Source organism: Wyeomyia smithii, chromosome 3, assembly GCF_029784165.1.
Source record: "Wyeomyia smithii strain HCP4-BCI-WySm-NY-G18 chromosome 3, ASM2978416v1, whole genome shotgun sequence".
Lineage (NCBI taxonomy): Eukaryota > Metazoa > Arthropoda > Insecta > Diptera > Culicidae > Wyeomyia > Wyeomyia smithii.
The window spans coordinates 104,373,218-104,383,119 of record NC_073696.1 but is presented as its reverse complement, the minus strand read 5'-3'; the positions used below and the strand labels follow the sequence as shown (position 1 = coordinate 104,383,119).

General features: G+C 41.2%; 1 protein-coding gene across 1 annotated transcript; it reads right to left on the bottom strand.

The window, feature by feature from the left end:
• Positions 1-558: 558 nt before the first annotated feature.
• LOC129730162 (uncharacterized) lies at positions 559-5,786 on the bottom strand. The gene is made up of 2 exons (XM_055689267.1): positions 912-5,786; positions 559-846 (listed from the first exon to the last, which is right to left on the bottom strand). Exon 1 carries the CDS (start codon positions 5,430-5,432, stop codon positions 1,173-1,175), a length of 4,260 nt encoding a protein of 1,419 aa, XP_055545242.1. The 5' UTR covers positions 5,433-5,786; the 3' UTR covers positions 559-846; positions 912-1,172.
• Between the last annotated feature and the right edge of the window lie 4,116 nt (positions 5,787-9,902).

Here is a 9,902-nt window from a genome sequence, read left to right as displayed (position 1 = left end):
TATTATAATAGGGGGAGAAGCTGCTGAAGAGTCGGTGAGGTTACATAGTTCTCCGAGGGTAGAGTAGAAACAAATCAACACCGGTAGGGGTGAAATTGTGTCAATGAAATCTGTTTGATGTAGCGACAAATTGTCACACCGAACGGCTGGGTTTGATATCATTGAAATTTAGTCATAGGCACTCTCACAGGAGTGTTTCAAGCATTATAATAGATACCTTCAATGGGTGTCAAACAATTGCCACTTCTGGCAATTCTTCAAAAAAAAAATTTTAATTTTTTTTAATTGAATTGGCACCGCTAATCGAAAATTTAGCGACGTTGATCGCTTAGTCGCTGACCGGAAAATTTAGCTCGATAATCGCTAAACGCTAAACGCTAAACCCACATTAGCGGAGCTTTCGCTAATCGCTAATCGCTAACTTTTTAATATGTAAATAGTCATTGTTGCAGAGCAAACAAAGAGACAGTATTTCCAGTTTTTTAACTCGATTTATTTCAAGCGGAGTTAAAAAATCCCTTAAATTAAAAGGAAAATTTTTGATTATAATTTGGATTTTAGTATAATAATCTTAAGAACTAGGTTTAACATTTTTTGTAATTTCCTTATTTTCAAATTATGGGTTTTTATAGTGATATAGATTCTACATGCTCTCAGCATGGGAAGTAAGTTGGAGCGATCAAAGCACGTGGGGGCGTATAAGCGATTCATCTTAGGTGTAGGTAATGTTGAACTTAAATTGTAGATTCTCATGCAATCTCTCATGCTATTTTCATGCAGATTCCACTTACGTTTAGTGCTCATTTATAATATTGAACCTCCGTTTTTAATCTGCACTTGGTGATGCTGTTATAATAGATATAAGTTTTAGGTTAGAATCTAAGTCACAATAATTAGCCACGTAAATTTACCGTTTTAAATATTGATAATTGTGTTCGAAAATAATCACTGGGCTTATTATTAAATTTTAGGTATTTTATAATAATTATAAATTTAACTTTAGTAGAACTATAAGTATAATAATCACCACTTTCGCTAAGCCGCTGGTTCAGTCTGCTGCTACTCCTGAAGTGGCGATCTACATTCAACATGGCTGTTTTATCGTTGATCGTAGATCGTTTCCGATCGGTATCGCTCGTGCGGATGATGGATAAAGCGTCGCTTCAATAGGCCTATTGTGAATTGGTAGCACCAGGGGAACTCGCTGAATGTTGGTTCGTCACAGACAGGGTGACATTCCCCCCCAGTACGTCGTGGCCTTGGTCCGACTTACTCGAACTGGAACCGACGTCCAGGATTGCGATGTTCACTGCAGGTCTCTCCAATCTTCCTTGGGATGTTTGCAATGTTACTCGCCGTACTTGTCGATCCTTAGAACGGACGATCTCTATAACTCGTCCCTTCGGCCAACAATTCCTTGGAAGGCGGTTGTCTACGATGACGGCAACATCGCCTACCTGTATTGGTCGCGTCTGTTGAAACCACTTTGATCTTCGCGTGAGTGTTGGCAAATACTCCGTGATAAAACGTCTCCAGATTTCATCTGCGTAGGCTTGCGACGCCTTCCACGAGTTGTTTAACAAAACTGTATTGTTATTAAATGCGATCGGGGGTTTGGCACCATTGGAAGACCCTAGGATGAAGTGATTCGGTGTTAGGGGAAACAAAGAATCTGCGTCTATCGGTACGTCCGTAAGCGGTCTTGAATTAATTATCATTTCGACTTCAGACAGCATGTTTCTTAGTAGCTCATCAGTCGGAAGTTGCCTTGGCTTTATTTGGTCCAGGATCTTTTTAACCGATTGGATTAATCGCTCCCAGCTTCCCCCAAAGTGTGGAGCAGCGGGGGGGTTATACGTCCATTTGGTATTCGGACTTACAAAGTGCTCCATCATTTTATTTTGGTCCACTTTTTGCAGCTCGTCTCGTAGAATACGTCCTGCCCCAATAAAATTTGTACCGCGATCACTGAAGATTTCAATTGGTGCCCCTCTCCTGGCCACAAAATTTCTTAGGGCTAGGATACACGAGTCGGTGGAAAGAGAATGTGCGATTTCGATGTGAATAGCTCTAACTGTTAAACAGGTCATTAGAACACCCCAACGTTTCTCTGTTCTTCTTCCGACTACTACTGACATTGGTCCAAAATAGTCTACACCAGTATACGAAAACGGACGAGTGAATGCAGCCATTCGCGCCACCGGAAGCTCCGCCATCATAGGAGGTGTTGGTTTAGCTCTTTGTATCTTGCACATTTGGCAATTGTACCTGACACGTTTGCATGCTGCGCGAAGCTGCGGAATATGAAATTTGAGACGAATTTCATTTATCACTGTCTCATGATTTAGGTGTTTATATTCACAGTGGTAATCAGCTATTATTAGGTCTGTCAAATAGTGCCGTTTGGGTAGTAAGATAGGATATTTGACCGAATCTGCAATAAACTGGCACGATTTAATGCGGCTGTTCATCCTTAAGACTCCAGCATGGTCAACGAACGGACTTAATTTGTAGAGCTTACTGGATTTTGCCAATATACTTTTAGTTTCTGGTGCGTTGTGGTTGATTAAAAGGTTATATTCTTCGGGGAAAGCTTCCTTTTGCACCTGACGGTATATACACCATTCTGACTGCTGTAATTCTTCCTGGGTGAACGGTATAGCACTTGGTGGGGAACGAACCTTTCTGCGTCGATAGGACAGATACCGTAATACATATGCCACAGCTCTGTGAAGGCGCTTCCATCTAGAAAATCGCTCGAAACGTATTATGGGTATGTACTCATAATGGTGAAGCACATTTGATAAAATCTCTTCATCGGTTGTTCCAACATTCTCCTTATTCACCGGCCATTGATTTTTTGGTTCTTTGAGAAAATCAGGCCCGGTGAACCAACGACCGGATGCGGTAAGGTCGGGTATTTTCTGCCATTTTGTGCCTTCATCCGCTGGATTTAAGCGTGTTGAAATCCAATTCCACTCGGCTGGCTCAGTGGCTTCTAATATTTCACCAACCCTGTGTGCAACATATGTAGAATATCGTCGGTGGTCGGATATGATCCAGCAAATAACGTCCCGAGAATCCGTCCAGAAGTATCTCTCAGATATCTTCACGCGGTGCACTGCGGCAATGCTAGCAGCCATGCGTGTTCCGATCACAGCGGCTTGCAGCTCAAGACGCGGAACCGACACATATTTCAAGGGGGCAACTCTAGCTTTCGCTCCTACTAGGGCACATTCTATTGTACCCGCCTGCTCGAATCTCAGATATGCCACGGCGACCAGTCCGTCCCGTCCTGCATCGACGAAAATATGCAATTGAGCAACGTTATCCTCTGCTGCTGTCGTAGTTTGTCGATAGCAACGGGGAATGCTTAGCCTCTCAGCTTGCGGCAAAACTTTTAACCACTCCATCCATTTGTCTGCCAGCCCTGGCGGTATTTCTGCGTCCCAATCTGTTTTTGCACGCCACACCTCTTGAAGAAGAATTTTAAGGAACATTAAGAAACCAGTCATCAATCCCAAGGGATCGTAAATCCTCATGAGTGTTTTTAAGAGTTCGCGCTTTGTCGGAATCTTCTGTCCGCTAAGTAGTTCTCTATCATGTTTTGGTGAAAGTTTGAACGTAAACGTATCCGACGAAATACTCCACCACATGCCCAAGACTTTTTCCGTTGCCATTTCGGAGCTGAGATTTAAATCTTTCTCGACAGCGCCTGCCTCGCTGACCGTTTCTAGCAGCCTATTTGAATTAGATAGCCAATTATGGAGCTCAAAACCTCCTTGTGCGTGGATAAACCGTACGTCTGAGGCCAGTTGTATAGCTTCGTCTTCGTTCTCTTCACTAGTCAGAAGATCATCAACGTAGTGATCTTTCTGTATACAAGCTACGGCTCGTGGAAACTGTTGCTGGAAACGTGCAGCATTGGTGTTTTTCACAAATTGAGCGCAACTAGGCGAGCATGTGGCTCCGAAGGTCATCACCTTCATTATGTACACATCAGGAGACCTCCTTGAATCCCCATCTCTCCACAGAAACCGCTGGCTTTGTTGATCGTCTTCATTGATCTCTACTTGATGGAACATCTCTCGTATGTCGGCTGCTATAGCGAAGCGATACTCTCGGAACCTGTATAATACAGATGGCAAAGATGCAAGCTGGTCTGGTCCAGTTAGCAGGACAGAATTTAATGAAAGTCCGCCTACTCTGGCAGCGGCATCCCATACTATCCGAACCTTACCGGGCTTGTTAGGATTCATAACCGGAAAAATCGGTAAATACCACTTCCGTGGGTGCTTCTCAGCAACTTCCTTAGGGCTCAACTTTCGTATAAAACCTTTTGATTCATATTCTCTTATTTTCTCTTCCAATGTTTTAGCTAGTAGATCATCGCGACTCATCCGCCTCTCTAAACAAACTAAACGCTTTTCGGCCATGGATTTACTGTCTGGCAGTTCTATTCCATCCCTTCTCCACAAAAGGCCAGTTTCGTAACGATTGCCTTTACGATGTGTTCGAGACTGAAGTAGCTGTGTAGCGCGCTCATCTTCTTTTGAGAGTAATGGTTCAGTATTGCGTACAATGCCTAAAGAATCCATAGAGAAATATTTCTTCAGCTCAGTATTTAGACAGGAGTCTCCATCCTCAAAACACGGACAAATGTGAAAGCTGTGGCAGGCGTTGAAACTACTACCTGGTGTATTTGTACTAACTGAGCATGGACCGTAGATCAACCAGCCCAGTCGCGTTTTGGTAGCAACTGGTTCGTTTGCCGCTCCTTCTACACTCTTCAGGGCATTGCCGACATGGCAGTTATCGATTCCGATTAATATCCTTGGGGAAACAGAATCATACGAGTTGACTGGCAGCCCTTTCAAATACGCGTATTGTCGTGATAGGTCCTGAACTGAAATCGATTGCAGCGGAAGGCTAAGCGTTCTGACTGTGTGCACCTTAGGGAGCACAAACTTTTTACAATGATTCTCTAATCCAGAAATTTTCAGCGTTAGTCGAACGGATTCTCTCTCCTCACGCTGCTGGCCGCCTGTCCAGTTTAAACACAGTGGGCTTGGCATACCTTCTAGATTGAGTTCTTTTACCAAGCTATGATCCATGAATGTTGCCGATGACCCATCATCCAAAAATGCATATGTTCTGACAGAAACATCCTTTCCATGCAGAATAATAGGAATGTACCTGAACAAAACTTTTCCAGTTGAACCACAATGTGCATTGCAGCTTTGAGAAGATGGTTGTTTCGACGACTGTACTGCTTTATATCTTGCGTCGTCGTGAAGCATTGGATGATGCATGAATGTACACCCGTTCCTGCCGCATGAGGATTTTATAATGCAGGCTCCAAAATGTTTGTTGAGACACTTTTTACAAAGCCTTTTCTCCCTTAACGCTGACCAACGTGATGAAATGCTCATATTTATGAATGCTTTACAGACATCTGTAGAGCTGCATGCTCCTTCGCAGATTACGCACCGTTGTATAGCTGTTCGTATCCCGGTAGGTTTCAATGGTTTCGTTTCTTCAGAGTGAACGTTCAGGTAATCATCTTGCTTACGGTTCTTTCTATTGATTGGCGGTTCGACCGGAGATATAGTGACAACACAAGCAGCTTCCACCAGTTTTTCTAGCCAATCACCGAAACTCGACAGTGTAACCAGTTGCAAAGATTGTCTGTGTAATGCCCAATTCAGTTTAATAGCGGGCGGTAAACGATCAACTAACTCCTGTAATAAGGCAACATTACATAAATACTCGTCCAAACCACACGCCTTGATTGTAGCGCAAACGTTCTGAACGGCCACACCGAAATCGATTAGAGTATTTAGCTTCTCTGCTTTTGGCGACGGCATTTCCCGTATGCGTGTAACAAGCGAATGTACTATAACTTCAGGACGCCCAAAAAGCGTTTTCAAAGTACTCATAATTCCTGAAAGATTCGACGGATGCAACAAGCGACTGCGGACAGCTTCTAGCGCCTTTCCTTCAAGGCATCGTTGGAGCCGAAGAAGATTCTCCTCATCACTATACCCGCACATTCTCGTTGAGCTTTCGAAACTAGCATGAAAAAGGGGCCACTCTTCCGGATGGCCATAAAATACGGGTAAATCACGAGCTACCGCCTGTCGAGCCGCCAGTTGGCTTCGACTGAGCTCGTTGTAAAGTGTCGAACTGGAAGCAGCTGAATTCGCGGTCGTCAGCCCTGTCTGGTTTATTCCCACAGATGATCGCCGTCGTTGGAGTAAAGAGAAACGTTCTTGGAGTTGTCTTTTCTCTAAAGCGTGCTTCTCTTCTAACAATCGAAGCCCATCTTCCAGTTCTTCGTCATTTTCGTAAGCACTCTTATTAGCATCTATAGTCGTCGAATTTGCTTTCGGAAAAACGCCCATTGAATTTGCATCGAGCTCATTTCTATTCGGCCTCGATCCTGTATTGAACTGCACTCTCTGATTTTCTCTCACTTCAGTATATGCCAGCCTTCTTTGCAATAATCCGATTTGCTTACGTAACTCCTGGATGCAAGCTAGCTGATTCCTTTCCGATTCCTGCCTAGTTCTTTCGGCTGGTGTTGAATGGCCTGATGTGACCTGAACATGGCACTGTGCGCAGTTCCAGTCTCTTTCCGACTCACTTTCACTCACACCGACACAGTTGAAGTGAAACCACTGATTGCAATTATCGCAATTTATCATTTTGCCATCATCCGGGGCATTACAAAAAGGACAAACCGACTCCAATACCGAACTTTCAAAGAGTGAATTGATTTCTAGACCTGTACCATTTTCTTGTGCCATTTTAGCGCATATACCACCCGATCGCAAATAAACGGATTTTTTAATTTTGTTGCAGAGCAAACAAAGAGACAGTATTTCCAGTTTTTTAACTCGATTTATTTCAAGCGGAGTTAAAAAATCCCTTAAATTAAAAGGAAAATTTTTGATTATAATTTGGATTTTAGTATAATAATCTTAAGAACTAGGTTTAACATTTTTTGTAATTTCCTTATTTTCAAATTATGGGTTTTTATAGTGATATAGATTCTACATGCTCTCAGCATGGGAAGTAAGTTGGAGCGATCAAAGCACGTGGGGGCGTATAAGCGATTCATCTTAGGTGTAGGTAATGTTGAACTTAAATTGTAGATTCTCATGCAATCTCTCATGCTATTTTCATGCAGATTCCACTTACGTTTAGTGCTCATTTATAATATTGAACCTCCGTTTTTAATCTGCACTTGGTGATGCTGTTATAATAGATATAAGTTTTAGGTTAGAATCTAAGTCACAATAATTAGCCACGTAAATTTACCGTTTTAAATATTGATAATTGTGTTCGAAAATAATCACTGGGCTTATTATTAAATTTTAGGTATTTTATAATAATTATAAATTTAACTTTAGTAGAACTATAAGTATAATAATCACCACTTTCGCTAAGCCGCTGGTTCAGTCTGCTGCTACTCCTGAAGTGGCGATCTACATTCAACATGGCTGTTTTATCGTTGATCGTAGATCGTTTCCGATCGGTATCGCTCGTGCGGATGATGGATAAAGCGTCGCTTCAATAGGCCTATTGTGAATTGGTAGCACCAGGGGAACTCGCTGAATGTTGGTTCGTCACAGACAGGGTGACAGTCATATTGCTATATTTATTGCTCGTGTTTTGTAAGATTTGGACCACTTTGATCTTTTTTGGTTAAACAAACGAAAACAATTACTTTTTAAAGCTATTTACAGTAAGAGGTTCACGAAGCGGTATTCATATTTGATTTTGTAAAAACAAGAATAACAAAAGTTATTTAGCTTGCATTGAAAATAGATACTCTTATGAATGTTTTCATAAAAATTCAATTATTATTTGAATCGAAAAGGTAGAACCAAAGTTGTCATAATTTCAAGCGCATTGCAATTTACCAAAGTTATTGGTGTGCCGAAAATTCAATCTAGACCTTGTGCTTGTTCTTTAAAATGCTTCTGTGGCTTGTACGATAACTGGAACTCCATTCTAGGGTAAAAAACTGACAAAAGTAACTTTCGCATTAAAGTATGTTCATCTTTCGAAGCAATTTACGTACGCCATCAGCAATTCACAGTTTTTCTAAATATTTCTATTGTCGCTTCTCTACAAAATTTAGCGAATTAGCGATTAGCGTTTCGAAGGCCAAAATTTTAGCGACGCTAACAGTTTCGCTAACTAGCTCAAAATCGCTAAATCGCTAACTGAATTTTAGCGTCGCTAATTAGTGAATTAGCGAATTAGCGGAATGGTGCCCATCACTGGTAAAAACCAAAATACATACAGTCAGATTTTTTTTACACGAGGAATACATACCTCATATGAAAACCCGTGTAAAAAACCGCGCTAGTTAAAAAAGTTGCGTAAAATAAATTACCATAAAAGGCTTAAGAAAAAAAACCAGACGATTTACGTCTAGTATTCAAAATTGTCCTCTCTGGCCGTCTAGGTCATTCTGGATCCTTCAGAGAGCGGAGGTTTTTTTTACTAAGTTTTTACTCAATAAACACTTAGACGTTTCTGGTTTGCAACCAGCGTTAAATCGAAAATCGGCGTAAAAACCTTGTAGAAAAACCTGACTTATTTTTAATTTATACATTTTTGGTAGTTTTTCATTCATTTTCGTTCATCTTGGAAAAATCATTTTCTACATTCTAGCATTCTTCTTTTTTTTAATAAAATATTCACGTAGTTATTAATAGAATTATTTTTAATTTTCCACTGAATATATGTAATGTAAGCCTCGAAGTATAACTCATAGCATTAAGCTTGATCCCAGAACCGCAATATTATTGTGGTCACAATATCCAATGACGACAAAAAAGTTAAAAAAACCTAATTAGGATTTATGGTTTCAATTCGCAGATTAAAAATTCACTACAGAATATGCGACCATGTCCATCGACCCACCTGCAGCCGAACGGTCAACTATGCCACCGAGCAGAGCTATCCAATTCGCCGGCCACCGGGTTATATCGCTAGACCAAAATACAATCAAACGAATTACACGGTATCCATATTTTAAAACCGGATGATATCTCCCGGTTGAATAAAAAATGAGCAGCAATTGTACGTAATTACTTTTGATAATTAATTATAAATTACCATCCTGTTCGCACAATCGTGTCGGGTTTCCTGGCTGAATTTTGTGCAGCGAACTGCAAGAGGCATGAGCGGGTGCGCGGGCTAGATTTCCCATTTTATTTATCACTTTTCGCCGCCGTCAGGGAAGCAACTTTCAGTATAGTGTTGTAGAAACGACCGGTGGTGTCGATGTGGTGCACGGACGTGTCGATAATTTTGTAATTTTTAATGTGCCTGGTTGTAATTCACACTGTTGTCATTGTGAATTTGACACCAAACCTTTAAAAACCACAGCTATTTGCCAATATTTGTGCATATTTTTAGTTTTTATACAATATTCATTATTGTTTTTTACAAAAAAGTGTACTATCTAGATTCTAAAGTAAACTCCCATAAATTCATTGCGAATCATTCGAATAGCGCTAGCTACGTCCCAGTATCATTATTGGCGGAGCAAAAGGATACAACTCTCAGTGGAGTTCTGGGTGGATGCAGGATAGCATCCGAAGCATAGGGTTGTTGAGGCAAAAATCACACCTGAGGCTCGGTAACACTTGCACTTCACACATAGGTACTACTGGTATTGCACTTCACACTTTGCGGAAGGATTTCTAGGGAATAACCCTCTCCCGGTCGGATGTGGTTCTATTGTAGTTCGGAGCGGATATGTATAATGAAAACTTTTATACCAATTATTATCATTATTTTATTTTGCAGCCGTCGACGGAGAGTCGACTTTCTCTTTGGAGCTTTCTACTGTCTCGTGGAAATTACCCGTATGGTGGAAA